This window comes from Choloepus didactylus, chromosome 13, assembly GCF_015220235.1.
Source record: "Choloepus didactylus isolate mChoDid1 chromosome 13, mChoDid1.pri, whole genome shotgun sequence".
NCBI classification, from domain to species: Eukaryota; Metazoa; Chordata; class Mammalia; order Pilosa; family Megalonychidae; genus Choloepus; species Choloepus didactylus.
The window spans coordinates 32,302-58,618 of record NC_051319.1 but is presented as its reverse complement, the minus strand read 5'-3'; the positions used below and the strand labels follow the sequence as shown (position 1 = coordinate 58,618).

The 26,317-nt window shown below is 39.8% G+C and overlaps 2 protein-coding genes and 1 pseudogene across 2 annotated transcripts in view; 1 reads left to right on the top strand and 2 right to left on the bottom strand.

Annotated features, from left to right (window-relative positions):
* The window catches only part of LOC119507832 (synaptosomal-associated protein 47-like), a 110,431-nt gene that overhangs the window by 60,972 nt on the left and 23,142 nt on the right, over window positions 1-26,317 (top strand). Inside the window, exon 3 of the mRNA XM_037801011.1 lies at window positions 25,087-25,577. Coding sequence (XP_037656939.1) covers window positions 25,087-25,577 — 491 coding nt within the window. The remainder of the gene's footprint in view (window positions 1-25,086; window positions 25,578-26,317) is intronic.
* On the bottom strand, window positions 286-4,040 carry LOC119507915 (podoplanin-like). Its single transcript, XM_037801220.1, has 2 exons — window positions 4,019-4,040; window positions 286-1,085 (listed from the first exon to the last, which is right to left on the bottom strand). The coding sequence occupies exons 1-2, from the start codon at window positions 4,038-4,040 to the stop codon at window positions 499-501; spliced, it is 609 nt and encodes a 202-aa protein (XP_037657148.1). The 3' UTR covers window positions 286-498.
* Window positions 6,981-8,127, bottom strand: LOC119507831 (annotated as a pseudogene).

The following is a 26,317-nucleotide window of genomic DNA, read 5'->3' as shown; positions in this document are numbered from 1 at the left end:
TTTAAAAAACAGACACAAACTAGACCAAAATGTGTACATTTCAACAGATCAGAAATTGCAAAATGCTTGTGTGCCATTTACTGACACAGCATGGGACGCAAATACTCCATCAGTATAAATATTTCAAGATTCCTTTTCATTTTAACAATTACAGGGAATGTTTAGAATGAAGACGCAATTACAGTTTCTAACATGGATGGAATTATACTGTCTTAGTTACAAATCCCTTTATATAATTTTTCTCCATTTTCTATGCATTTAAAAATCCTCTTTACAAACTTTATATTAAAAGAGTTTCAAAAGGCAAATTCTTAGAGGAGCAAGTCTTGGGAATTCCTTCCTTTGGTCACTTTGGCAAGTAGAGGAATCACCGTGGATTTTCAGCAGGAGTGGGCAGCGTTTCCAAAGGCCATATCCTCAGAAAGGCTCAGGGACAGGTTGAAATAGGGAACTCTCTTTGTAAAACATGTTGGCAGAAGGGCATAACCCTTTAGCCCTTTAGAGCGTGTATCTTCCTGACGTTTTTCGCACAACCATGTAGATGACTCCACCGATGAAGGCAGTGGCTAGTGAGACCCCAACTATGATTCCAACCAGGGTTACTGTTGTCAAACCATCAGAGTGACCAGTTCCCACATTTGAGGCTGTGGTCTTCTGACTTTCTTCTGTGCTTTCTAGAGGTGTCCGATCCGTGACGTGAATGACTGTCACACTCTTTGTAGTTGTCAGTCCCTGAGTTGTCAAGCCAGCAGACTTATCGGGCTGTTCAGTGGCACCTGGAGTCACCAAGTTATCTTCCACACCTGGGGACACGGCGCCGTCTTCCACACCTGGGGACACGGTGCCATCTTCCACACCTGGGGACACGGCGCCGTCTTCCACACCTGGGGTCACCACACCATCTTCAGGTCGGATAGTGCTGGCTCCTTCTGCCAGCACCCAGAGCGACGCGCTTCCCAAAACGCAGAGCAAAAGTGGTCCTTCAGCATCTCTCCCATTGAGTCGATCTTTTGGGGGCCCAGCAGCTAGTTTTTCTTTGGGGGGGATCGGGGGAGAGGAAAAGCTCGGCAGCCCCTGGTCCTCGCCTGGAGGAGCGGGAGAGGGGGGACTGGAAAGCGGGGAGCAAACGCCCCAGCGCGGCGGGAGTCCCCAGTCCTCCTTCGCGGGCAGCCGCGGGGAGACCGACCTCCGGGAGAGCCAACTTTGCAGTTAAGACCTTTCGTTGAGGTGTCAGCATATATCTCTCCCAGTGAGGGCGGGGAGCCGGGTGGGCGGTAAGGTGGTCCCAGACCCGGGCGCGCAAGGCCCGCCCCCTGTCTCCGTTTGGCCCGCGCCAAAACGATGAGCTCAGGCCAGGTTTAAAGTTACAGGGCCGCAGCTGCGGGGGCCGCCCCAACAGGCGCGGGGGCCCGGAGCCCTTGCAAAATTGGCTTTAATTGTGTGCAACAGGAGGAAAGAGGGGCGCCTACTTTGGTGGTGGGGTGGGGGGCGCGCAGATGATAAGCGGTTTATCCTTAATTTGTATTTATTTACATGTGTATTTTTAAAGAATAAAGCACAAGCCTAGATTTTTCTTCTGCAAGTACAAGCCTGGGTTTTCCTTCTGTACTGAAGTGAGAAATAAATTGTTCCTTGTGTGGCCAGCGATTTTAAAACCAAGCAGGGGAGTTTCTTGTAAATATTGAATTAGATGGCTTGGAGGGGGTGGGGGTGGGGGTAGGGGGGCTGTTGTCATCTGGGTGGGCTGCGGCCGGAGGTAAATCGCGCCCCTGTCCGCGGGACCCGGCGCGGGCCGTGGCGGGGCTGCCCAAGAGGGGGCTATGCAGACTCCCACATTCTTCTTAAGTGCTCATGGATCATTCTCCAAGATACACCACATGTTGGGGTCACAAAACAAGTCTCATAAATTCAAACAGATTGAAATTATACAAAGCACTTTCTCTGACTATATTGTAATGAAGCTGGACATCAATAACTGGCAGAGAACGATCAGTGGGTCAAAGAAGAAATTACAAAGGAAATCAGTAAATATCTTGTGATGAATGAAAGTGAAAACACAACATTTTAAAACTTTATGTGATGCGGTGAAGGCAGGGCTAAGAGGGAAATTGATAGCCCTAAAGGTTTACATTAAAAAAGAAAGAGCTAAAATTAAAGACCTAATTGCACACCTGAAGGAATTAGAAAAACAACAGCAAACTAATCCCAAAGCCAGCAGAATGAAAGGAAAAACAAAGACTAGAGCAGAAATAAATGAGAATAAAAAGACAATAGAATTAACAAAACCAAAATTGGTGTTTGGGAATGTCAATAACAGAGAAAAGAGAGAAGATCCAAATAAATAAGAAATGTGAGGGGGACAGTATTACTGAACACACAGAAATAAAAAGGATCATAAAAGGATACTATGAACAACTCTATGCCAACAAATTAAACAACCTAGATGAACTGGGCAAATTCCTAGAAATGCATGAACAGCTGATATTGACTTTAGAAGAAATAGATGACTTCACAGACCAATTACAAGTAAAAAGATTGAATCCGTCATCAAAAGTCTCCCAACAAAAGAAAATCCCAGGATCAGATGGTTTCATAGGGATTTTCTAGCCAGAATAAAGACACTACAAGAGAAGAAAATTACACATTGGTCTTGTATCCTGCCACTTTGCTGAACTGATTTATTAGCTTTAGTAGCTTTGTCGTAGTTTTTTCATAACTTAATGCACAATCTTGTTGTTGTAGTTTTTTCATGACTAAATGCATGATCTTGTCTGCAAATAAAGTTTTTATAGCTTTCTTGCCTTTTGTTTCTTTTTCTTGCCCAATTGCTGTAGCTAGAACTCCTAGCACAAAGTTGAATAACGGTGGTGACAGTGGACATCCCTGTCTTGTTTCTGATCTAAGAGGGGAAGCTTTCGGTCTCTCACTGTTGAGTATGATGTTAGCTGTTACTTTTTCATATATGCCTTTTATCCTGTTGAGGAAGTTTCCTTTGATTCCTACCTTTCGAAGTGCTTTTATCAAGAAAGGACGATGGATTTTGTCAAATACATTTTCTGCATGAATCCAGATGAGCATGTGGTTTTTCCGTTTCAGTATCTTAAGGTGTATTATGATAATTGATTTTCTGATGTTGAACCACCCTTGCATGCCTGGACTAAAACCCACTTGATCGCTGTGTATAATTCTTTTAATGTGTTGTTGCATTTGATTTACTAGTATTTTGAGGATTTTTGCATCTATATTCGTTAGAGATATGGGTCTGAAATTTTCTTCACTTGTAGTATCTTTATCTGGCTTTCATATTACAATGATGTTGGCCTCATAGAATGAGTTGGGTAGTGTTTCCTCCTTTTCAGTTTTTTGGAAGCATTTGAGCAGGATTGATATTAATTCTTCTTGTAATAATTGGTAAAATTCACCTGTGAAGCCATCTGGTCCTGGGCTTTTCTTTGTTGGGAGGTTTTTTTGTTTGTTTGTTTTTGTTTTTATTCTTTCAGTCTTTATTGTACAAAATTTGGGGGATTGAAGAAACTTCTAAAGATAACCTGCCTACGATTACCTCCTCTTAAATATCATTCTACTTTCACGTAGAAAAATAGCGATCATTCCTTTACAAGTAATATGACCACATTAGTTGTACTAACTCACCAATTCCAAATTTATAATTGAAAAGCCAGTTTGCTAAAGTTTGATATGTACACTGTCATTGGGAAAAGATGAAAAAATCAATAATGTTTGGAAGGAGAATGTTTATTAACAAACTCCTCATATCTCAGAGCATAGAGGATTCCCACTCCACTGCCTCTCAGGGAATGGTTTTGGAGAAACATTTCCAATTTCCCTGTCCTTGCTTGCTCCTCCATATGGGAAGTGTTGGGAGGTTTTTGATCGCTGATTCAATATATTTTTTTTTTTTTTTAATAGAAGGGACTTTATTATCTTTTTAAAATTTTTTAAACTTTTTATTTTGCAATACTTTCAAACTTACAAGACAGTTGCAAAAAATACCACAAACCCCATACGGAGAACTCCAACATGCCCCCGCCTCCCCCAGATTTTGCCACCTCTGCCGTATCATTCTATCTTTTATCTATTTGTCTATCTATTTTCTGAACACCTGAGAGCAAGCTGCCCGCATCACACTCCTTAAACACATGATACTTCCATGTACATTTCCTTTGAACAAGAACATTCACTTATGTAATAACCTTAGGTGCAGTTACCAAATTCAAGAAATTTAACATTGATATGAAGCTTATAACCTATATTGTAAGTTTTTCTTATGTCCTAATAAAGTCCTTTTGAGCCTTTTCTCCTCCATTCTTAGATCCCATCTGGGAACATGTACTACATTTAATTGTCACTATCTCTGTACTTTCTTTCTTTCTTTTTTTTAAACTGTGGAAATACATACAACATAAATCTTCTCACCAACCCCTCCCCTAAGCATACCATTCACAGAGATTAATCATGTTCAAATGTGGCACTACCCTCACCCCATCCCTTACTAGATCTTTTCCTTTACTCCAAACAGAAATCCTACACTGATTTTGTATTAACTCCTCATTCCCCTTGCACCCCCGTCCCTGGTAACATGGACTCTAGTTTGTCTCTATGAGTTTGCATATTCTCTGGTGTTCTATTTGAGGTTACCATGGGGCTTAAATTTAACATCCTAAATCTATAACAATCTTGTTTGCTTTGATACCAATTTCAGGAGTATACACACGTTATGTTCCCATACCCCTCAATTCCCCCCCACCTTTATGTAGTTCTTGTTGCAAATCACTTTTATACATTATGAGTCTGAAACCAGTGCTTCATCACTACACTTTATGCTTTTAGATAATGTAGGAAGTAAAGTGGAGTTACAAATAAAAAATACAATAATATTGGTTATTTATATTTACCCATTTCATTATCTTTATCAGAGATCTTAGAATCTTCATGTGGCTTCAGTCAATTGTCTAGTGTCCTTTCCTTTCAATCTACAGAACTCCATTTAGCATTTGTTGTAGGGCTTTTCTAAGTGGTGACAAACTCCCTCTGCTTTTGATTATCTGGGAATATCTTAATCCTTCCCTCATTTCTGAAAGACAGTTTTGTCAGATACAGAATTCTTGCTTGGCAATTTTTTGCTTTAGTACTTTAAATATTTTTTTCCCACTGCCTTCTTGCCTCCATGGTTCCGTAGGAGAAACTGTCACTTAATCTTATTGAGGATCTCTTGTATGTGACACATTGCTTCTCTCTTGCAGCTTGCAGAATTCTGTTTGTTTGGAATGCAACAGTTTGATTATGTCACTGTGTGAGTCTATTTGGATTTATCCTGTTTGGCATTTGTTGAGTGTCTTGGATGTGTAAACTCATGTCTTTCATTAAATTTGGCAAGTTTTAAGCCATTATGTCCTTGAATATTCTCTCTGCACCTTCCCTTCTTTTCCTTCTGGGACTCCCACAATGAGTATATTGGTATGCTTGATGGTGTCCCCCAGGATCCTCAGGCTCTGTTCACTTTTCATTCTTTCTTCTGCCCCTCAGACTGAATGATTTCAATTGTCTTATCTTCAAGGTCACGGATTCTTCTGCCAGCTCCAATCTGCTATTGAATCCCTCCAGGGAATTTTTAATTTCTGTTACTGTGATCTTCAGCTCTGTTTGGTTCCTTTTTATAATTTCCATCACTCTACTGATAGCTGTTGTTTTCCAAATTTCTTTTAGTTCTTTGTCCATGGTTTCTTTTAACTCTTCGAGCATACTGAGGACCATTTTTTAAAAGTCTTTTTCTGGTATGTCCCAGGTCTTGTCCTTCTCATTGATGCTGTCTTACGCTGTAATCTTCTTTGCCTGGGTCATTGCTTCCTGTTTCTTTATGTTTTATAAACCTTTTGTTGAAACCTGGACATTTTGTTATTTAAATGCATATCACTGGAATTTAGACTCTGAGGTGTCTGTTCCTTAAGTTTGTATCCAGCTGGTGTTATGACAGGTTTCCTAGGAAAAATATACCTTTCTCAGTCTTTGCAGATTGACTGTGCAAGTGGTCTCCTTTAGAGCTTATCCACATGATGAGTTTGGAGAATAGCTCCAGGCCAAAGCGTAGGGGTCTCCCTGGGGTCATTTCTGTGCGTGTGTCATCATGCCATAGGAACTCCCTTGTTTCCATGAATACAAATGTCCCCTCTTCGCTAGGAAACAGTTTCCTCCCAGTCCTGTATGTCCTATGGCCAGCAATCCCTTGCCCCAGGCAGCCATGACTTGATGCTCCCCCATGTCCTATGGCCAGCAATCCCTTGCCCCAGGCAGCCATGACTTGATGCTCCCCCATAGCATTTTGTAGGAGAGCTCTGTGAGCCACCTTCCATGCACAGTGCAAGTTCTGGGACAATGAGTCCCTCAGGCCACCATGAGGCAGACTGAGCCAGACATACATGCTCTCAGAATGTACACGAGGATTACTCTGCTCCCACTGGAACTGAGACCAGGCATTCACACTGGGAGCGTGGGTCAGCCCCTTGCCAAGCTGGCGAAGGGTCAGGGAACCAGGAGATCCTATGCTTTTAAGTGACCTTTTTCTTGATTGGCTGCTTCCCTGTTACCACAATACTTTAACTGCTTTCTGAAGCGTTGAGAAAGATGTTTCTTCCAGTCTTGCTGGTTCTTCAATGTTTCTGTGGGGGAACGGAACCCTGAAGCTTCTCACTGTGCCATCCTGACTGGGGTGGGGCCTCCACAAGGAACTTTATTATTTTTTAAAGAGAATGCATAAAGTCATTGATTATAGCAAGCCATTCCATGCTCTTTTCTTTCCAGTTAAGGATTTGAAATACATCTTGTTAAGGATGATAATGCTGAAACAAGATTGTTGGCTTATCATCAAGGCTACAAATACACACTGAATCGTTTGATACTTTATTGAACACAAAGCAAGATGAAGAGTTTTTGCCTTCACTGTACACAACTGAAGCAGGAGCCCAGGGAGGAGGGGAAGAGTGGCACAGCTTTCCTTGGAGGGGAAGATGTGAGCCACCTCTAGTCCTGTCTTGTGGGAAGATTAACCCATGTTCTGTCGGTTGCCATAACCCCTAGGATGGGTGTCCTTCCAGTCGTCCCACTCCCGGGCTCTGTGTAGGGTTTCCCCATCAGGGTCCTCCTCCTTTGGCTCCTCATCTTCCTGTTGTTGAGGTGCCTTTTTGAACTCTGTTGTCTTGGCGATTCCCTGATCTGGTAATGCCCCGTATTTCCGATGCTGATCATACCAGTCACTCACTGTCATGGTTGCCAGACTTGGATAACCAGCTCCAAACACCTTGGCTTGGGCCACATCCCAGGTGAGAATGAAAGGCTTTACTGGACACCTGTCCTGAAGAGATGAACGAGAAGTTGATGCCTCTTTTGAGGAGTTTTTCTCTTAGAATCTTTATCTCTTGATCAATACTCTCAATCTCTTCCAAGCTGATGCCAATCCACCTCTGAAGGTGAAGGTGATAATACTCACGAACACGCTCGTCGTCTGCTTCGCCACTTTCCACAGAAGGTTTCAGGGTAGATAATCTGTGCTCTATCTCCTTCTGCTGCTTGTATCTCTCTATCTTAGCCTGTCTTTGAGAGGCCATAGCAACAAGGCTAGGATAAGCCATAGAAGAGCTTGCAGTGTTATTTTCAGCAGAGTTGTTCTTGATTTGGGGCAGTTCAAATTCTGCCACATGATAATAATGGCACTGAGTTAAGTAGTTTAGAAAGTGTTCTCGAGCCTGCTGCAAATGACCCAGACGCTTGCTGGGGCTGACTTGTTTCATGGTGAGAGCTCCTTGAAATGCCGGCACCATCAGGTACTTCAGGTCGCTGGAAGCAATCTCCTCCAGGTCTTCATTTCGGCTGAACAAGTCCAGCTGCGATATCATTTCAGCCGCCTTCTCAAGGAGGTCCAGTCCCTTGAACACCTTATCCTGGACTACCCGGGAACCGGTGGGTTCAGTCGCTACTTCTACTTCGTCCAGAAGCTGCTTGCTGGTTTCGAATAGCTCGGGCAACCGTGGTAGCAGTGACTCGTCTTCTGCTGCTGCCATCTTGGGGAAGTGAGGACGAAATTTACTTCTTAAGATCTGCTTTAAAGGAACTTCTGATCCAACAGAAGTGCTGAAGGAAGTTCTTCAGACAAAAGGGAAATGACACTGAAAGGCAACTTGGAACCTCAGGACCTCTAAATGGTGCAAGGTGGTTTACAAAGCACCCTCACATAAGTTATTTCATTTGAGCCTCTCCTGGGAGAAAGGCAGGGCAGATAGTATTCTATCAATTCTAAAATGTGGACACCCCAAGACATCAGCTTTATTTCCTTCCTCTTGGGTGTGCTGTGGCCTCTAAGTCTTGTTCCTTTCCCGTCCAGGTTTCCCTGTCTCCTTCCAGTCCCGGGCTCAACTCTGTCGTTTCCTCACCACGTGTGTCTTCACCTGCACTGCCCAGCATGCAGCCATAAACCAGGGCCAGGTATGGTCAGCTGAAAGCCCAGGATCCTGAGGGCAGAGTCTGGACCCTGATGTCCGGCAGGCCTGTCTTCAAATGACCATCACATGGCATCTGGGCTGGCAGCAGCCAGACATTGTGAGAGGGGACTCAGAGCTCGGCCTGAGCCAGACTCTTTCCCGAGGCCCGGCCACCTCCAGTTCCTGATTCAATCTTTTTACTTGTGATTAGTCTGTTGACGTCTCCTATTTCGTCTTGAGTCAGTGGAGGTTGTTTGTATGTTTCTAGGAAATTGCCCATTTCATCTAAGTTGCCTAGTTTGTTGGCATATAGTTGTTCATAGTATTGTCCTTTGATCTTTTTTATTTCTACAAGGTCCATGGCAATGACCTCCCTCTTATTTCTGTTTTTTTTTTTGTTTGTTTGTTTATATGCATTTTCTCTATTTTTGTCTTTGTCTGTCTAGCTAAGGGTTTGTTAATTTTATTGATCTTTTCAGAGAACAAACTTTTGGTTTTATTGATTCTGTTGTTCTTTTGTTCTCAATTTCATTTATTTTCACTCTAATCTTTGTTATTTCTTTCCTTCTGCTTGCTTTAAGGTTAGTTTGCTGTTCATTTTCCAACTTCAGTTGTTTGTTTAGGTCTTTGATTTTATCTCTTTCTTCCCTTTTAATGTAGGCATTTAGGGCTATGAATTTCCATCTCAGCATTGCTTTTGCTGCATCCCATACATTTGTATATGTTGTGTACTCATTTTCATTTGTCTTGAGATTTGATTTATCTTATAATTTCTTCTTTGACCCACTGATTGTTTCATAGAGTGTTTTTTAACCTCCATGTGTTTGTGTATTTTCCAGTTCTCTGGCTATTATTGATTTCCAGCCTCATTCCGTTATGATCAGAGAAAGTGCTTTGTACAATTTCAGTATTTTAAAATTTACTAAGACCTGTTTTGTGCCCCAGCATGTTGTCTGTCCTGGAGAATGTTCCATGTGCACTTGAGAAGAATGTGTATCCTGCCATTTTGGAGTGCAGTGTTCTGTATATTCTGTTAGGTCTAATTGATTTATCATATTATTTAGGTTCACTGTTTCCTTATTTATCCTCTGTTTAGATGTTCTATCTGTCAAAGAGAGTGGTGTATTTAAGTCTGTCTGTATTATTGTAGAGACGTACTATTCTCTTCAGTATTGCCAGTGTTTGCTTATGTACTTTGGGGCATCTTGATAAGGGGCATAGATATTTATGAGTATTATTTCTTCTTGGTGAGTTGCCCCTTTTATTAACATATAATGTCCTTCTTTGTCTCTTAAAACATTTTTCATTTAAAGTCCCCCAAAATCAATGACAAATCTGCTAGAGCTAATAAACCAATTCCACAAAGTTGTGGGATACAAGTTAAACACACAAAGATCAGTAGTTTTTCTATACAGTAATAATGTGCTATCCGAGGAGGAAATCAAGAAAAAAAATTGCACTTACAGTAGCAATGAAAAGAAGAAAATATCTAGGAATAAACATAACCAAGGATGTAAAGGGCATATATCAGAAAACTACAAAACATTGCTAAAAGCAATCAAGGAAAACCTAAATGAATGGAAGCATATTTGTGTTCATGTATTTATTGGAAGGCTAAAAGTCATTAAGATGTCAGTTCTACCCAAATTTATCTACAGATTCAATGCAAAACCAATCAAAATTCCAGCAGCCTACTTTCCAGAAATGGAAAAGCTAATATTAAATTTATCTTGAAGGTAAGGGGCCTCAAATAACCAAAAACATCTTGAAGAAGTGTGAGGACTCAAGCTTCCTGACTTTGAAGCACATTACAAAGCGACAGTGGTTAAAACAGCATGGTACTTGCACAAGGATAGATATATTGACGAATGGAATGGAATTGAGAGTTGCAGAAATGTCTCTCACATCTATGGCCAATTGATTTTTGACAAGGCTGCCATATCCACTCAACTGAGCAAGAACAGTCTTTTCAACAAATTATGCTGGGAGAACTTGATTCCATATCCAAAAGAATGCAAGAGGACCCTTACTTCACACCGTATACAAAAATTAACTCAAAATAGATCAAAGACCTAAATATGAGAGCCATAAAACTCCTAGAAGAAAATGTAAGGAAGCATCTCCAAGATCTTGTAGGAGAAGGGGGTTTCTTGGATTTTATACCCAAAGCACAGGCAGCAAAAGAAAAAATAGATGAATGGGACCTCCTGAAGATTAAGAACTTTTGTGCATAAGTGGACTTTGTCAAGAAATTGGATAAACAGCCTACTCAATATGAGAAAATGTTTGGAAACCACATCTCCGATAAGGGTTTAAGATGTAGAATTTTAAAGAAATCCTACAACTCAACCATAAAAGGACAAACACTCCAGTTAAAAAATGGGTAAAAGACTTGAAAAGACATTTCTCCAAAGAGGAAATACAAATGGGTAAAAAGCCCATTAATAAATGGTCAACATCACTAGCTATTAGGGAAATGCAATTCAAAACCACAATGAGATATCATTTCATACCCACTAGAATGGTCACTATTAAAAGGATAGAAAGCTTCAAGTGTTGGAAAGGATATATAAAAATAGGAACACTCATTCATTGCCAGTGGGAATATAAAATGGTGCAGCCACTGTGGAAGACAATTTTGCAGTTCCTCAGGAAGCTAAATGTATAATTACCACATGACCTGGCAATCCCACTACTAGGTGTATACCCAGAAGAATTGAAAGCAGGGCCTTCAACAGGCATTTGCACACCGATGTTCATAGCGTCATTATTCACAATTGCCAAAAGTTGGAAGCAACCCAAGTATCCATCAACCAATGAATGGATAAACAAAATGTGGTATATACATGGAATGGAAAATTATTCAGTCATAAAAAGGAATGAAGTCCTGATGCGTGTGACAACATGGATGAACCTGGAAGACATCATGTTGAGTGAAGTAAGCCAGACAGAAAAGGTCAGATAACATATTATCTCACTTTTATGAAGTAATATAATAAGCAAGCTCACAGAGTTAGAATCTGGAATATAAATTACAAGGAGATCGACTGGGATTAGAGAATGGGAAGTTGATTTTTAACTTGTGTAGAATTTATGTTTAGGCTGATGATAAATGTTGGGAAATGGATGGTGGTGATAGTAGCACATTATTGTGAGTGTAGTGAACAGCACTGAGCTATATAGGCGAATATGCTTAAAAGGGGAAACTTTAGGATGTGTTACTAAAATACAAATCAAAAGATAAAACAAGATTGTACAACACACTAAACCCTGTGGAGACGATGGACTATATATAGTTGCTGATGGGAATGTAAAATGATGCAGCTGCAGTTGAAAATAGTTTGCTGTATATACCCAAAAGAATTGAGAACAGGGAGTCAAACAGATATGTGTACACCAGTGTTCATAGCAGCATTATTCACAATAGCCAAAAGGTGAAAAACCAAAATATCTATCTACAGATGAATGGATAAAATGTGCTGTCTTCATGCAATGGAGTATTATTTACCCACGAAAAGCAAGAAATGTTATATATGCTACAACATGGATGAACCTTGAAAATGTTATGCTGAGTTAGATAAGCCAGATACAAAAGGACAAATAATGCATGATTCCACTTACATGAAATACCTCTAAAACGTGAATTCATAGAGACAGAAAATAGATTACTAGTTACCAAGGGCTGGAAATAGGGGGAATGGGGAATTATTGCTTAATAAGTGTAGAATTTCTGTTTGTGGTGATGAAAAATTTTGGTAATGGATGGTAGTGATGGTACTACAACATTGTAAGTGTAATTCCATTTAATTGTATACTTTAAAATGATTAAAATGGTAAATTTTAATTATGTTATCACAATAAAATTTACAAAAATCTGGGTATATCTAACTTCTTTTTTGTTTTTACATAAAATGAAAAAAGTTGATAACCCTGTGTTAGTCTCAGAACTAAGTATGGTTGTGTGTGTGAGTGGGGGGGGGGGGAGTTGGGGACTTGCCTGTATGTGTTTACTGAATGTCAGTCTTGCTGAAGTAAATATTCTGGTTGTGTTTTCTATGGGGTCTCTGAATAGTAATTGCCTACCTCTATGTCAGAAATTGTCTTTACTTATTTCACTGGCACTTTTGAATGATAATTTGGTTCTTTGCAGTTGAGCCAAAATTAGCTCAGCATTTTGAAGATACAGTTATCCCTTCCACCTCACTACTTTCCCAGTCACAGTTTTGATATATCACAGATCGGCATAAGAAATTAAATGGGAATTTTTATGGAAGCTGCAGACGATACATGAATGCCAGCAGATGACACAAAAAGTTTGGAGACTCAGAAATGCATATAAAATATGTGTATGGTATTTTATATCATCATATTTTATATTTTAATACCATAAATATACAGTTTCTTTTTTGTCTGTTCAAGTCCTTTGCCTGTTTTTTGAATCTGCAAAAAATGTTGAGATATATTCAACATTTATCTATATATTTGTTGAGATATAGTCACATCCATACATTCCACCCAAAGTATACAATCAAGTATCTCACAGTATCATCACCTAGTTGTGCAATCATCATCACACTCAGTTTTAGACCACTTTTATTGTTCCAAAAAGAAAAATACCAGGGGCAAAAAAAAGAAAATCCAAAACACCCCATATCCCTTATCTCCCCTTTTATTGAGTCCTAGTATTGGTGTGGTACACCAGTTACAGTATACAGCTTGCAAGAGGTATTTTTTCCCCACAGACCACTCTAGTATTAACTCTTTGTAACAGTGTTGTACATTTGTACTAGTTCATGCAAGAACGTACTCAAATTTGTGTGTTAATCAGTGACATACATGACGCTAAACAATCCCTTTCAACCAAATTCACCTACAATACAGCACTATTATTTATAATCCCAATAACAAGTTACCCTCACCTCTGTCCATTCCCAAACATTTAAGTTCAACCTCGTGGACAATTAGGTAACTACACAGTCTTCTCCGGGTTCTGTCTGTCTGTAGGTACCCTGTATTGTACATGCTAAGACTCTGAGTTTACGTATTCTAGTTAGTTCATATTCTTGAAATCATACAGTATCTGTCCTTTTGTATCTGACGTATTTCACTCAGCATTATGTCCTCAAGGTTCATCCCTGTTGTCACATGGTTCAGAACCTCATTCCTTCTTACTGCTGTATAGTATGTCTATACCACATTTTGTTTCTCCACTTGTCTGTCAGTGGACACTTGGATTGTTTCCATCTTTTGGCATTTGTGAACAATGCTGCTATGAACATTGATGTGCAAATATCTGTTCATGTCCCTGCCTTCAGAACTTCTGGATATATACCAAGTAGCAGAATTGCCTGGTCATTGAGGGCAACTCAACATGTAGTTTTCTGAGGAATTGCCAAACTGTCTTCCATGGTGGCTGTACCATTTTACAGTCCCACGATCAGTGAATGTGTTCCTGTTTCTCCATATCATCTCCAACACTTGTAATTTCCTGTTTAATAGTGGCCATTCTTATAGGTATAAGACAATTTCTTTTTTAAAGTTAAAATAAGTAAAAAAAAAAAACTTTTACAGATCTAGATCACGGGCGCACCTTGCCCCTAACCCCTGTGACATGGAAGGGATAACTATTTTTCATTGACTCCTTGCATATATTGTTTCTAAAGAGACATTCCTGTTCCTTTGAGGCTAATGTTTTTTGTCTTTATCCTAGAGTTCTGAAATTTAACTCTGTGTCTGTGTAGCTTTTTTTTTAAACCAGCTTTCTATTTTCATGCTACTGAATTCATTCATTTTGCATAAATAATTCAATGATTTTTCATAAATGTTCAGAGTTTGGTAACCATCCTCAAAATATGATTTTACATCTGCATCACCCCCAAACATCCCTCATGCCCATTTGCAGTCACCCCTATTCCCACTCCTAGCCCCAGATCACCACTAATCTACTCTCTATCTCTATCAATTTGTCTTTCCTGGAGATTTAAAATGTATCTGTCTTTTTTACTTAGCGTAATGATTTTGAAGTTCATCCCTATTGTAATATGTATCAGGACCTTATTACTTTTTATTTCTGAACACTATTCCTTTGTATGGCTCTACTACATTTTGTTTATCCACTCACCAGTTGATGAGCTTTTAGATTGTTTCTACTTTGTGGCTATTATGAATAGTTATGCAGTAGACACCCACATACAAGTCTTTGTGTAAACATATTTTCATTTCTCTTGGGTAGGTACCTGGGAGGGAATTGCTTAATCTGCTTATTAACATTTTGAGAAACTGCCAACTATTTTCCAAAGTGGCTGTACCATTTTACATTCCTGCTAGCAGTGTTTGAGGTTCCCAGTTTCTCCACATCCTCACCAACACTTGTTATTGCCTATCTTTTTTATGATAGCCATCCTAGTGTGTGTGAAGTGATAGCTCATTGTGGTTTTGATTTGCATTTTCGTAGTTTCTGATGCTGACTAGCGTATTTTCCTGCATTTTATTTGCCATATGTATATCTTCCTTTCAAATCCTTTGTCATTTTATGTCATTATTTTCTTTTTTTTATGGAGTTATAAGGGTTCTTTATATATTTTAGATACAAGTCCCTTATCAGATATATGATTTGCAAATATTTTCTCGCATTCTGTGGGTTGTATGTTCACTTTCTTGGTGGTGTCCTTTAAAGCATAAAATATTATAATTTTGCTAAAGTCCATTTTATCTATATTTTTCTTGTCACTTGGCTTTTGCTGTCATTCTTAGAAACCATTGCCTAATCCAAGTCCATGGAGATTTACTCTTATGATTTCTTCTAAGAGCCTTGTAATTTTAGCCCATATATTTAGGTCTGTGATCTGTTTTGAGTTAATTTTTGTGTATGATGTTATGACAGAGTCCAGCCTCATTCTTTATCCATGTGATTGTCCAAAATTTTCAACACCATTTGTTGGAAAAGCCTTTCTTCTCCTGTTGAATTGTCTTGGCACCCTTGTTGAAAATCAGTTGACCATAAATGTAAGGGTTTCTTTTTGAACTCTGAATTCTGTTTCATTGATCTATATATCTATTCTTATGCCAGTACCATACCATTTTGATTCCTACATTTTGAAATCAGGTACTGTGACTCTACCAACTTTGTTCTTTTTAAGATTGTTTTGGTTATTCTGGGTCTCTTGCATTTCCATATGAATTTTAGGATCAGCTGGCCGATTTATGTTAAAAGCCAACTGGGATTTTGATAGGTTGCATTGAACCCATAGGTTTTTTTGTTTTCTTTTTGTTCCCTTTGTTCTTCATTTCTTTGTTTCTTTCTTTTTTTCTGTCTTCCTATGGTTTACTTGAATTTTAAGAATTTCATTATGGTTTACATATAGTGTTTCTGAATGTATCTCTTTGTATAGATTCCTCAGTGGTTGCTCTGGGTATTAAATTATACATACATAACTCATCACATTCTGTGGGTGTTGACATTGTATTGGATTGAGTGAGGTGTAGAAACCATATCTTTGTTTTAAGTTTGTTTTTTTTAACCCTCCCTGATTTATATGTTACATTTAAATTAAGGTAGTATAATTATATTAAATATTTCCTCTACAAACTTTGACAACAACATTACTATTATAAGTTTTGCTTCAGCCATTGGTTTGGTTTGCTAAAGCTGCCAGAACGCAATATACCAGAAATGGGTTGGCTTTTTCTCAGTGGGGTTTTATTAGGTTACAAATTTCCAGTTCTAAAGCCATGAATATGTCCAAAGTAAGGCATCAAGAGGAAAATACTCTGAGGAAAGGCTGCTGGCATCTGGGGTTTCTCTGTCACATGAGAAAGCACATGGCAACATCTACTGGTCCTTCTCTCCTTCTTCTGGTTTCAGTAGCTCTCTCCAAAATGTCTCTGGGCTTCTGTCTAAAGGACCCCAGTAAAGGGATTAAGACCTACCCTGAATGGGCTGGGTTATATCTCAATTGAACCAAAAGGTCCCTCCACAATAGGTCTGTTCCCACAGGGATGGAGTAAAAGAACATGGTCTCAGCAGGGCAAGATAGCAGTGTAGGGAGGTATGGAATTTAGTTTGTCCTCTAGGGCAGCTAGTAAATAGCCAAGAACTGTCTGGAACAACTATTGGGGACTTCTGTGACCAGACACACATTGTACACCCTTCTGGAATGGGTGGAAGGGCCAAAATCGCAGCACAGAACTGTAAGTCAGTCTCTCAAGCTTAGAGGCTAGTTACCCCTCCCCCACTGGCATGGCAGGTTGTTTTGGAATCACTTCCTGGGGAAGAAAAAGCAGTCTTTACTAGGAGTAAGGGAAGGAGCACTCAAGCAAGCCTCAATTGTGGATTTAATTAATAAATTTGGACTGGTGAATACCAAACTCCAGATACAGGTAAACCCAGAAGAAGCATGAAAGGAACCTGGAGATAGCTTCTCCAGAGAGGAAGCGGGGACAATAAGATGAGGTGAGGTGAGGTGAGGTAGAAGGGAAGGGAAACAGAGAGGAAGCGGGGATGTTAAAAAAAAAAAAAAGAAAGAAAAGAAAACAAAGAAAAGAAAACGGAAGAAAACAGAGGCTTTTGGAATTGGATGAGCTCAGAATACTGGAAAAGGGCTATGCCCCAAGATGGAAAGGGGCACATAGAGCCAGGTACCAATTCCAGCTCTTGACTTGTGAAGCCAGGGGTCTGGGAACTGGGTCTGAAAAGGACTTTTTTCTTTTAACTTTCTAACATGAAGAAAGCAGCAGGCTTTTTCGGTTGTCAGCACTGCCCCAGGCAAGGGTATAGCTAACGTATATCTGAGAGACAAAATAACTTACCCAGGTGAAGGAGATGATTCCCTGAAGGTCATATCTTAAGAAAAGGGGTGCGGCAGGGCCCAGCACAATTGGCAGCTCTTATTCAGAGAATTCAGACCCCAGGGGCTGGAAAATAGAAACAGTTTAAGCCTGCCCTCTGCCTCAGCCTCTGACTCAACCATACTCCTGGCAGGGACAGGGACTGCTGAGAATTCTAGGCACCATACCACTTTACGCTGGTAGGAGCTGCAGGCTGACAAGTGCTATCTGCTTGGCATGATAGAAAAAGCACAGAATCAAGAGGTTTCACAGGAAAGACTGGTTGTCTGGGAAAATCTGACACAGGTGGAGTAGATCCTATCTGGGAACCCCCTCTCATAAAAACAAAAAAACAAACGAACAAAAAAAAAGAAACTTCCATATAGTCAGGGAAAGAAACAGAAAAACAAGAGCTGAGAAATTCTGATCAGTTAAACAGAAACTATGCTAGAGGTCTAGAATAAGTTGAAATGAATGTCAAAGAACAGATAGAGAACAAAGCCTACCAACAAGAAAACCCTAGGTAAAAGAGAAAAAAAATGACCACCAGAATAAACTAATCAAGGAAATCAGATACCTAGACCCAGCAAAAAATCAGGACTCAAAATAGGGAGCACAAAGATATGGCCCAGACAAAGGAACAAACTAACACCTCAACTGGCATATAGGAGTGGAAACAACTAATTAAAGATGTTCAAACAAATCTTTGATGTGAGTTCATTGAGTTGAAGGAAAGTGTGACCAGAGAGATTAAGAATATAAATAAGACACAGGGTGTCCATACAGAAGAACTCAAAAGCTTGAGGAAACAAATGGTAGAACTTATGGGAATGAAAGGCACAATAGAAGAGATGAAAAACCTAATGAAGACATACGAACAGAAATTTGAGGAAGCAGAAGAAAGGATTAGTGGACTAGAAGACAAGACATCTGAAATCTTACACACAAAAGAACAGATAGGGAAATGAATGGAAAAAATGAGCTGAATCTCAGAGAACAGAATAACAACACGAAGCGCATGAATATACATGTTATGGGTATCCCAGAAGAAGAGAAGAGAAAAGGATAAATGGAGGGGCGAACTGTGGTATATGTATATAATGGAATATTGAGCGGCTGCAAGAAAGACTGAAGTCGTGAAGCATGCATCTAGGTGAGTGAGTCTTGGGGACATTTTATTGAGTGAAATAAGCCAAAAACAAAGGGACAGATATTGTATGGCTTCGCTAATATAAACTAACTATAATGAGCAAATGCTGAGAATTGAATTCAAGAGCATAGGTTATCTGGGGATAGAATGGGAGCAGAGATTGGGAAATTGATGATTAATGAGTACAGAATGTTCAATAAAGGTTCCTACATTGTAAGCTCTTAGAGCAGACACAACTGTTCCTGAGTTTTAACTGTTATTTCTAAATTCTGTGATGCTGAGCTCTTTGTGTATAACCTAGCAGTTCTCTGGAAATTTGGGTGTCTGTGTGACACCTGAGACTCAGAGTTAGAGTTCTGCAGCTTGCAGTCCTCCATACAGCAACTGTTAAAGAAACTGAAAAAGAAATCAGACTACAGTTGGAAATATGAATGAAACAGACTTGGTTAGGACTAAGGTAAATTAGAATACAGAGTAAAGGATGATATTGACTGTATTTTAAAACTCCAACTTCTGTGTGAGACCGAAGGAAGAGAGGTTTATTTGGTACAAAATTTATATTTTCTGGAGCATACTGTCTAATTTACACTATCTGGTCAGTTATTTAAACAACCTAATTGTGTGGAACCTAGAATAGAGAATGAGCTCTCATTACTCTGAACAGGCTAATTTAATACCCTAGTACATCCCAGAATATTTTGGGCAGAAAATAAAAAAGTATTTGGAAAATCCCCTTGATGTTTATCTCTTAGAAACTTAAATCCACCAGAGTGTTCCTATGCCAGGCAAGTCCTAAAACCCAGGGGCAACACAGCCTCTTTAAGAACAACAACCAGATGCAGCCCCCTTCCCCATAATGTCGACACCCCTTTTCAGTATGAACACTTTATGGTGGCCACTGCCTAGGGACCCCTGAAGATCGAGAAAATGATTAAATGAGAGGAAGGGGTAGCAAACAGACAAAATAAGATTTAGCAAAGGATTACAAATACTGAATCTTTATATAAATTTTTCTTAGATGCTAGCATTTAGGAATAGCTAGAGGGAAATAACTGAAATAGTAGAACTATAAACCATAACATTCTTTGAAATTTGCTCTATAGCTACTTGTTAAATTGTACTTTGAAAAGTTATCACCTTTCTGTATATATCTTATATTTCCCAATAAGGAAATAATTGAACTTGTGGAACTGTAACCCATAACATTCTTTGAAATTTTCTCTCTAACAACTAATTAAATCATATTTTGAAAGTTTTCACTGCTATACACACACACACACACACACACACACACACACACACACACACACACACATGTATGTTAAATTTCCCAATAAAATATATATTTAAAAATGTATTTAAAAATCCCCTTGAGCGACTGGGTGAAAATGTTGAATTATTAAAGTTCCCCATCTGGGGAATTCCTGCTATTCACTTAAGCAATAGGGGCTCCTGGGTTGGTAGGCCAAGCCCTCAATCTAGAGGCTTGCCCTTAGGAAACGTATCTCCCCAATGATGAAGCTGAGCCTCCTTATAACTATGCCGAAGAGTAACCCTCAGAGACCCTCTTGTTGCTCAGATGTGGCCTATATCTCTAATCCAACTCTGCAGGTAGACTCACTACCCTTTCCCCCTATGTGGGACATAACTCCCAGGGATAAGTCTGGTCCTGGCATCGTGAGATTGAGAATGCTATCTGTTCTAGTTTGCTAATGCTGCCAGAATGCAAAACACCAGAGATGGATTGGCTTTTATAAAAGGGAGTTTATTTGGTTACACAGTTACAGTCTTAAGGCCATAAAGTGTCCAAGGTAACACATCAGCAATCAAGTACCTTCACTGGAGGATGGCCAATGGTGTCCGGAAAACCTCTGTTAGCTGGGAAGGCACGTGGCTGGCGTCTGCTTCAAAGTTCTGGTTTCAAAATGGCTTTCTCCCAGGGTGTTCCTCTCTAGGCTGCAGTTCCTCAAAAATGTCACTTAGTTGCACTTGGGATATTTGTCCTCTCTCAGCTTCTCTGGATCAAGAGTCTGCTTTCAATGGCTGTGTTCAAACTGTCTCTCATCTGCAGCTCTTGTGCTTTCTTCAAAGTGTCCCTCTTGGCTGTAGCAAGCTCGCTCCTTCTGCCTGATCTTAAATAGTGCGCCAGTAATTTAATTCAGACCTACCCAATGGGCAGGCCAACACCTCCATGGAAATTATCCAATCAGAGTCATCACCCACAGTTGGGTGGGGTGCATCTCCATGGAAACACTCAAAGAATTTCAGTCTAATCAAAACTGATACATCTGCCCACGCAAGATTACATCAAAGATAATGGCGTTTGGGGGGACATAATACATTCAAACCGGCACACTATCTTTACCAAAAGGGGGAAAAGAAATGAAACAAAATAAAGTTTCAATGGCTGAGAGATTTCAAATAGAGTCAAGAGGCCATTCTAGAGGTTATTCTTATGCATTATATAGATATTCCTTTAATTTTCTAGTGTATTAGAATAGCTAGAAGGAAGTAACTGAAACCTTGATTCTTGGTGATGATTGTATAACTATATAGCTTTTTTCATGTGACCGTGTGATTGTGAAAACCTTGTGACTGACACTCCCTGGATCCTGCATATGGACAGATGAGTAATAAAACAAAGACAAAAAAATGACTAAATTATAGGGAGGGATAGGGGGTATGGGATGTTTTAGGTGTTCTTTTTCAATTGTTATTTTTTTTTGGAGTAGTGAAAATCTTCTAAAATTGTGGTGATGAATGCACAACTATATGATGATATTGTGAGCCAGTGATTGTATACTTTAGATGGATTATATGGTGTATGAACACCTCTCAATAAATTTGCATTTTAAAAAAAAAGTACACAGCCTTTTGTGGGGTACATACAGCTCCAAACCAGCACAGCCATCATACATGATTTAGAAAACTCAAGAAGGCAAATCAATTATATTTCCCTATAGGTTTTCTCTCACTTTTCCATCTTCCTTCCTGATGTTCCAGAATTCCTGCTTTTGCCAGTTTTTTCTGTTTCAGGAATTTCTTTTAGTCATTCCTTTAGGGTATCCTTGCTGGCGACAGCTTTTCTTTGATTTCCTTCATCTGAGAACATCTTGATTTCCCCCTTCATTCTTGAGGGATAGTTTGGCTGGATATAGAATTTTGAGTTAACAAATCTTCTCTTTCAGCACCTGAAAAATGTTCCACTTCCTTCTCACATCATGGTTTCTGGTGAAAAATCTCTTATCCTTTGAATCATTTCTCTTGTATAGGTAACATGCTATTTCTCTTTCACTGCTTTCATTTATTTCAAGCATGTTCAGAATTGCCTTTTTATGATGGTTGCTTTAAAATCCTTGTTCTAGTTTGCTAATGCTGCGGAATGCAAAACACCAGAGATGGACTGGCTTTTATAAAAAGGGGGTTTATTTTTCTATACAGTTACAGTCTTAAGGCCATAAAGTGTCCAAGGTAACACATCAGTAATCAGGTACCTTCACTGGAGGATGGCAAATGGCATCTGGAAAACCTCCGTTAGCTGGGAAGGCACGTGGCTGGCGTCTGCTCCAAAGTTCTGGTTTCAAAATGGCTTTCTCCCAGGACATTCCTCTCTAGCAAGCTTGCTCTTCTTCAAAATGTCACTCACAGCTGCACTCTGTTCAGTCTCTTTGAGTCAGCATCTTTTATATGGCTCCACTGATCAAGGCCCACCCTGAATGGGTGGGGTCACACCTCCATAGGAGTATCCCACCGAAGTCACCACCCACAGCTGGGTGGGGCACATTCCAAGCAAATCTAACCAGCACCAAAACGTCTGTCCCACAAGACCACAAAGATAATGGCATTTGGGGGACACAATACATTCAAACCGGCACAATCCTCATCCAGTAATTCTGTTATCAGTTTCATCTTTGTGTTAGCATCCATTGACTCTTTTCTCATTCAAGTTGAGATTTTTCCTGACTCTTGGTATGGCAAGTGATTTTGCATTGTATCCTAGCCATTTGGCTTATCGTTTTATGAGACTCTGGATATTACATAAATCTTCTGTTTTAGCAGACCTCTTCTGACACTGCACTACTGCAGGGAGGGAGCTGCTTCCTTATTACTGCCCTGTGGGGCTGCAAGTGCAGGTTGCCACGTGGCCCCCATTTACCCCTTAGGGTGGGAACAGGCACCTGTGCCTGCTGGAAGGCAGAGAAATTCCGTGCTCTCCACCAGGCCTCTGCTGACACCCGCCAGCACGGACATGAGATCTGCCTTGTTGCCACACCCTTATGGCCTCCACATACACTGTAATGTCAGCCAGACGTCTCCCTTAGTCTTTAGTGACACTGTCCTGGCAGGGGGTAAGGATCCCTCATTACAGCCAGGTGAGGATGGAAGTCTAGGCTCCTCACTCGGCGTTTGCTTTTGGGGCTGGGGGAAGGATGCAGTTCTTGTGTCAGTTGGGCTGGAGTAAACATTTCATCTTGATAGGCTGTTCCTTTTCAGGTCCTTTGGAGAAGGAGAGCAGGCATTTCTTGTTTTTGTTTTGTCTGCATTTGTTGGCCTTCGTTGGCGTTTCCAGGTTTCTGGATTCTCCAGCACTCAGTCTAAGATATTAAATTAAAAGGGAACCCAGAGAACTTACCATTCTCTTGTATTTTGGGTCCTGAGGCACCTATTTAGTCTGCCTTTTTCTCTCCTCTTTTCAGGATCTTTTTGTATTTTTTTCATATACAATGTCCAGGGTTTTTAGCTGTACTTAGTGGAGTGAAGAGGAAGAAGAGTATCTGTCCATCTTCATCTGCAACTGGAAGTCAGTCCTACGCTGTTTTTATATGTTGGTCTTGTCTCCTGCCATGTTGATAGACTTTTTTTTTTTTTTAAATTTCTAGTAGCTGTGTGTGTGTGTGTGTGTGTGTGTGTGTGTGTGTATTTATAGGATTTTCTACTTACAGAATCATGTCTTCTGTGAATAAGACAGTTTTACTTTTTTGTTTCTAATATTGATGCCTTTTATTCCTTGCTTTTCTTGCCTGGTTGAACTGACTAGAACTTTCTGTTCAATGTTGAATAGAATTGGTGAGAGCAAACATCCTTGTATTGTTCCCAATCTCAGGGAAGAGAAGCATTCAGTCTTTCACTAAGTTTGATTTTAGCTATCAGGTGGAGGAAGTTCCCTTCTATTTCTGTTGTGCTTAGTGTTTTCATCATGAATGAATATTGGATTTTGTCAAATGCTTTTTTTTCTCAGTCTATTGAGATGGCCATGTGGTTCTTGTCCTTTATTGTATTCATATGAGTATTGTACACTAATGTGTTTTCACATGATAAACCAACCTTTCATTCTTGGAATAAATCCTGCTTGGTCATAGTATATAATGAAGTTCTTTTTTTAAATGCTGCTGAATTTGGTGTGCTAATTATGTTGAGGATTTTTCAGTCTATATTTAGAGGTATATTGGTATGTAGTTTTCTTTCTTGTAATGTCTTTGGCTTTCATATTAGGGTAATATGATCCCTCTTTGTTTCCTGGAAAAATTTGTGAAATATTGGCATTATTTGTTCTTTAAATGTTTAATTGCATTTAATTTTCCTTTTGACCCATGCATTATTAGTAATTGTGCTTAATTTCCAAATATTTGAAATTGATTTCCAGTTTCATTTTTTTTGAGGACAGAGGGGTGGCATATTCAAAGTTCTGAAAGCCCTTTGAAATTTATTGAGCCTTGTTACACTCTTTTTGTGGCTATTCTGAATGCACTTGAAAAGAGTACGTATTCATCAGTTGTTGGGTGATGTTTCTATAAGTATCAATCTGGTTGAGTTGATTAAATAGTGTTGCTCAAGATTTCTCTATTCTTATTAATATTTTTGTTTTCTTGCTCTATCAGTCATTGAAAGAGGTGTGTTAGAATATGCACCTGTGATTGACCATTTCTCCTTTTGGTTTTGTCAATTCAGCCATCTTGCTGTTTGCTTTCTATTCCATCTGATCTTTACTCCCTTCATTCCTTTCCTGCAGCCATGTGGACCAATCAAGTGTTTGTTACTATTCTATGTTATCTCTCCTATTGTCTTTTTAGCCATCTCTCTTTGTGTTATTAATGTTTAGAGTTGTGGTGTCCAATACAGTAACTATTGGCCACATTAAAATTAAAGTGAATTAAAACTCAGTTCCTCAGTTGCATTAGCTTCCTTTCAGGTGATCAGTAGCCAATCATGCCTAATACTCTGTGGGACAGTTGCACATACAGAACATTTCCTGTACTGCAGAAAGTTCTATGAGATAGCTGCTTGAAAGGTTATGATCTCAATTTATTTTGAGTTAAAATCACATGGCATAGTGTGGAAAGCAAAGTGTAGAAAGAGCAACATTCTAGTCAGAAGATGTGTGTTTTGCTGTGTCTTTACTACAGATTAGCTGTGTATCTCTAGGAAATTTCCCTAACTTCTCTGAGCCTCAGTTTTCTCTTCTAAAATGAGGATAATCATCCCTGTTCTTTGTGCTTCATGGACAGATTGTAGAAAAGAAATAAGATAATATGGTAAAGTGTTTTAGAAAGGTTAAAGCAGTTTTCTAAAGAACTTTAAAAATGTATTGACCCCAGTTTTCTGTTTTGTTTGTCCTTTTAGATTGCTGACAGAACTGGAATCTCCTTCTTGGTGGCCTTTTAGTTCCAAACTGTGGAAGACTCCATCAGGAACAAAGCCCAGGGAAGGTGCCTCAGTGTCCTCCTCTGAGGCTTTTGGAAAAGAAGGGGTGGTAATTAAAATTCCTGCGATTATTTCCCAAGGAACAGAGTCTCACGTTAAACCAGGAAAGCTCACGGTCCTTGTTTCTGGATTAGAAATCCATGACTCAAATTCTTTGCTCATGCACAGATTTGAAAGAGAAGATGTGGATGACATTAAGGTTCACACACCGTATGAAATTAGCATACGCCAGCGATTTATTGGGAAGCCAGACATAGCTTATCGTTTGATATCTGCAAAAATGCCAGAGGTCATCCCAGTGTTAGAAGTGCAGTTCAACAAGAAAATAGAGTTGTTAGAAGACGCCTTGATGCTCAGTAGCACCAGAGCCTCCTCTCCAGCAGAGAAAGTTTGCTCACCCTGGCATGCAGGTAAGTCATTGACAAAAAGGCCTGGGCCCCGACTTCCAAAACCGCAGTCAGACTCCACACGCCAGGGGGAAATATCTTAACATGTGGCCGTGGGGTTCCATCTAAATAGAGACTGCCCAGTTGTTTGTTTTAAAAGAAATTGCATACTGTTTTCTTTAGAACTTGACGTCTGCGAACCTCAAATCACTGAGGTTTTTCATACACTTGATAGATGTGTAGGTTTCAAAAGAGGTCAGAAATGGCTTTGATAAATCTTCCATAGTGAAAGAAAGCACCGAGTTAATTATTTTCACTTCTTGTTCTCTCTTCCCTTTCATCAGTTTGATTTGAGAACTAGCAGATATTTTAGGACCAGGGTCCCCCCTTGGAAAGCTGGCTTGTCTCCTCTCTGCCTGCCCAGAAGGATCTCCAGTCCCCTTCACTCCTCACTCCCATTTCCATTGGTAGCTAACATCGGTCTTTCCAGCCCACCTTCCAGGTATCTGTATTTAGGTATCTGTATTTTTGAAAACTATGTGGCATAGTTTCTTGGTAAGTTTTAATGTCCTTGAGGCATTGTGAAACCAACCCCCCTGCTCCCATTGGCAGTGTGGCAGAGGACATTCTCATACTTATGTCCAAATGAGTATGTGAGTCCACGTGAGTCTGAGACCCTGGGGGTGGAAGTGGGGGTGGCATGACACACCTGGGGGTATGCTACTGCTAGACTAGATGCCTGCTCAGGTTTCCTTGCTGTATGT

Excerpts from the sequence above, each read along its gene's own strand:
- LOC119507915 (XM_037801220.1), bottom strand. The coding sequence starts at position 4,040 with ATGTTGGAGTTCTCCGTATGGG. Across the intron at positions 1,086-4,018 it reads GTTGGAGTTCTCCGTATGGG|GCGAGGACCAGGGGCTGCCG; the intron begins GTTTGTGGTATT and ends CCGCTCCTCCAG.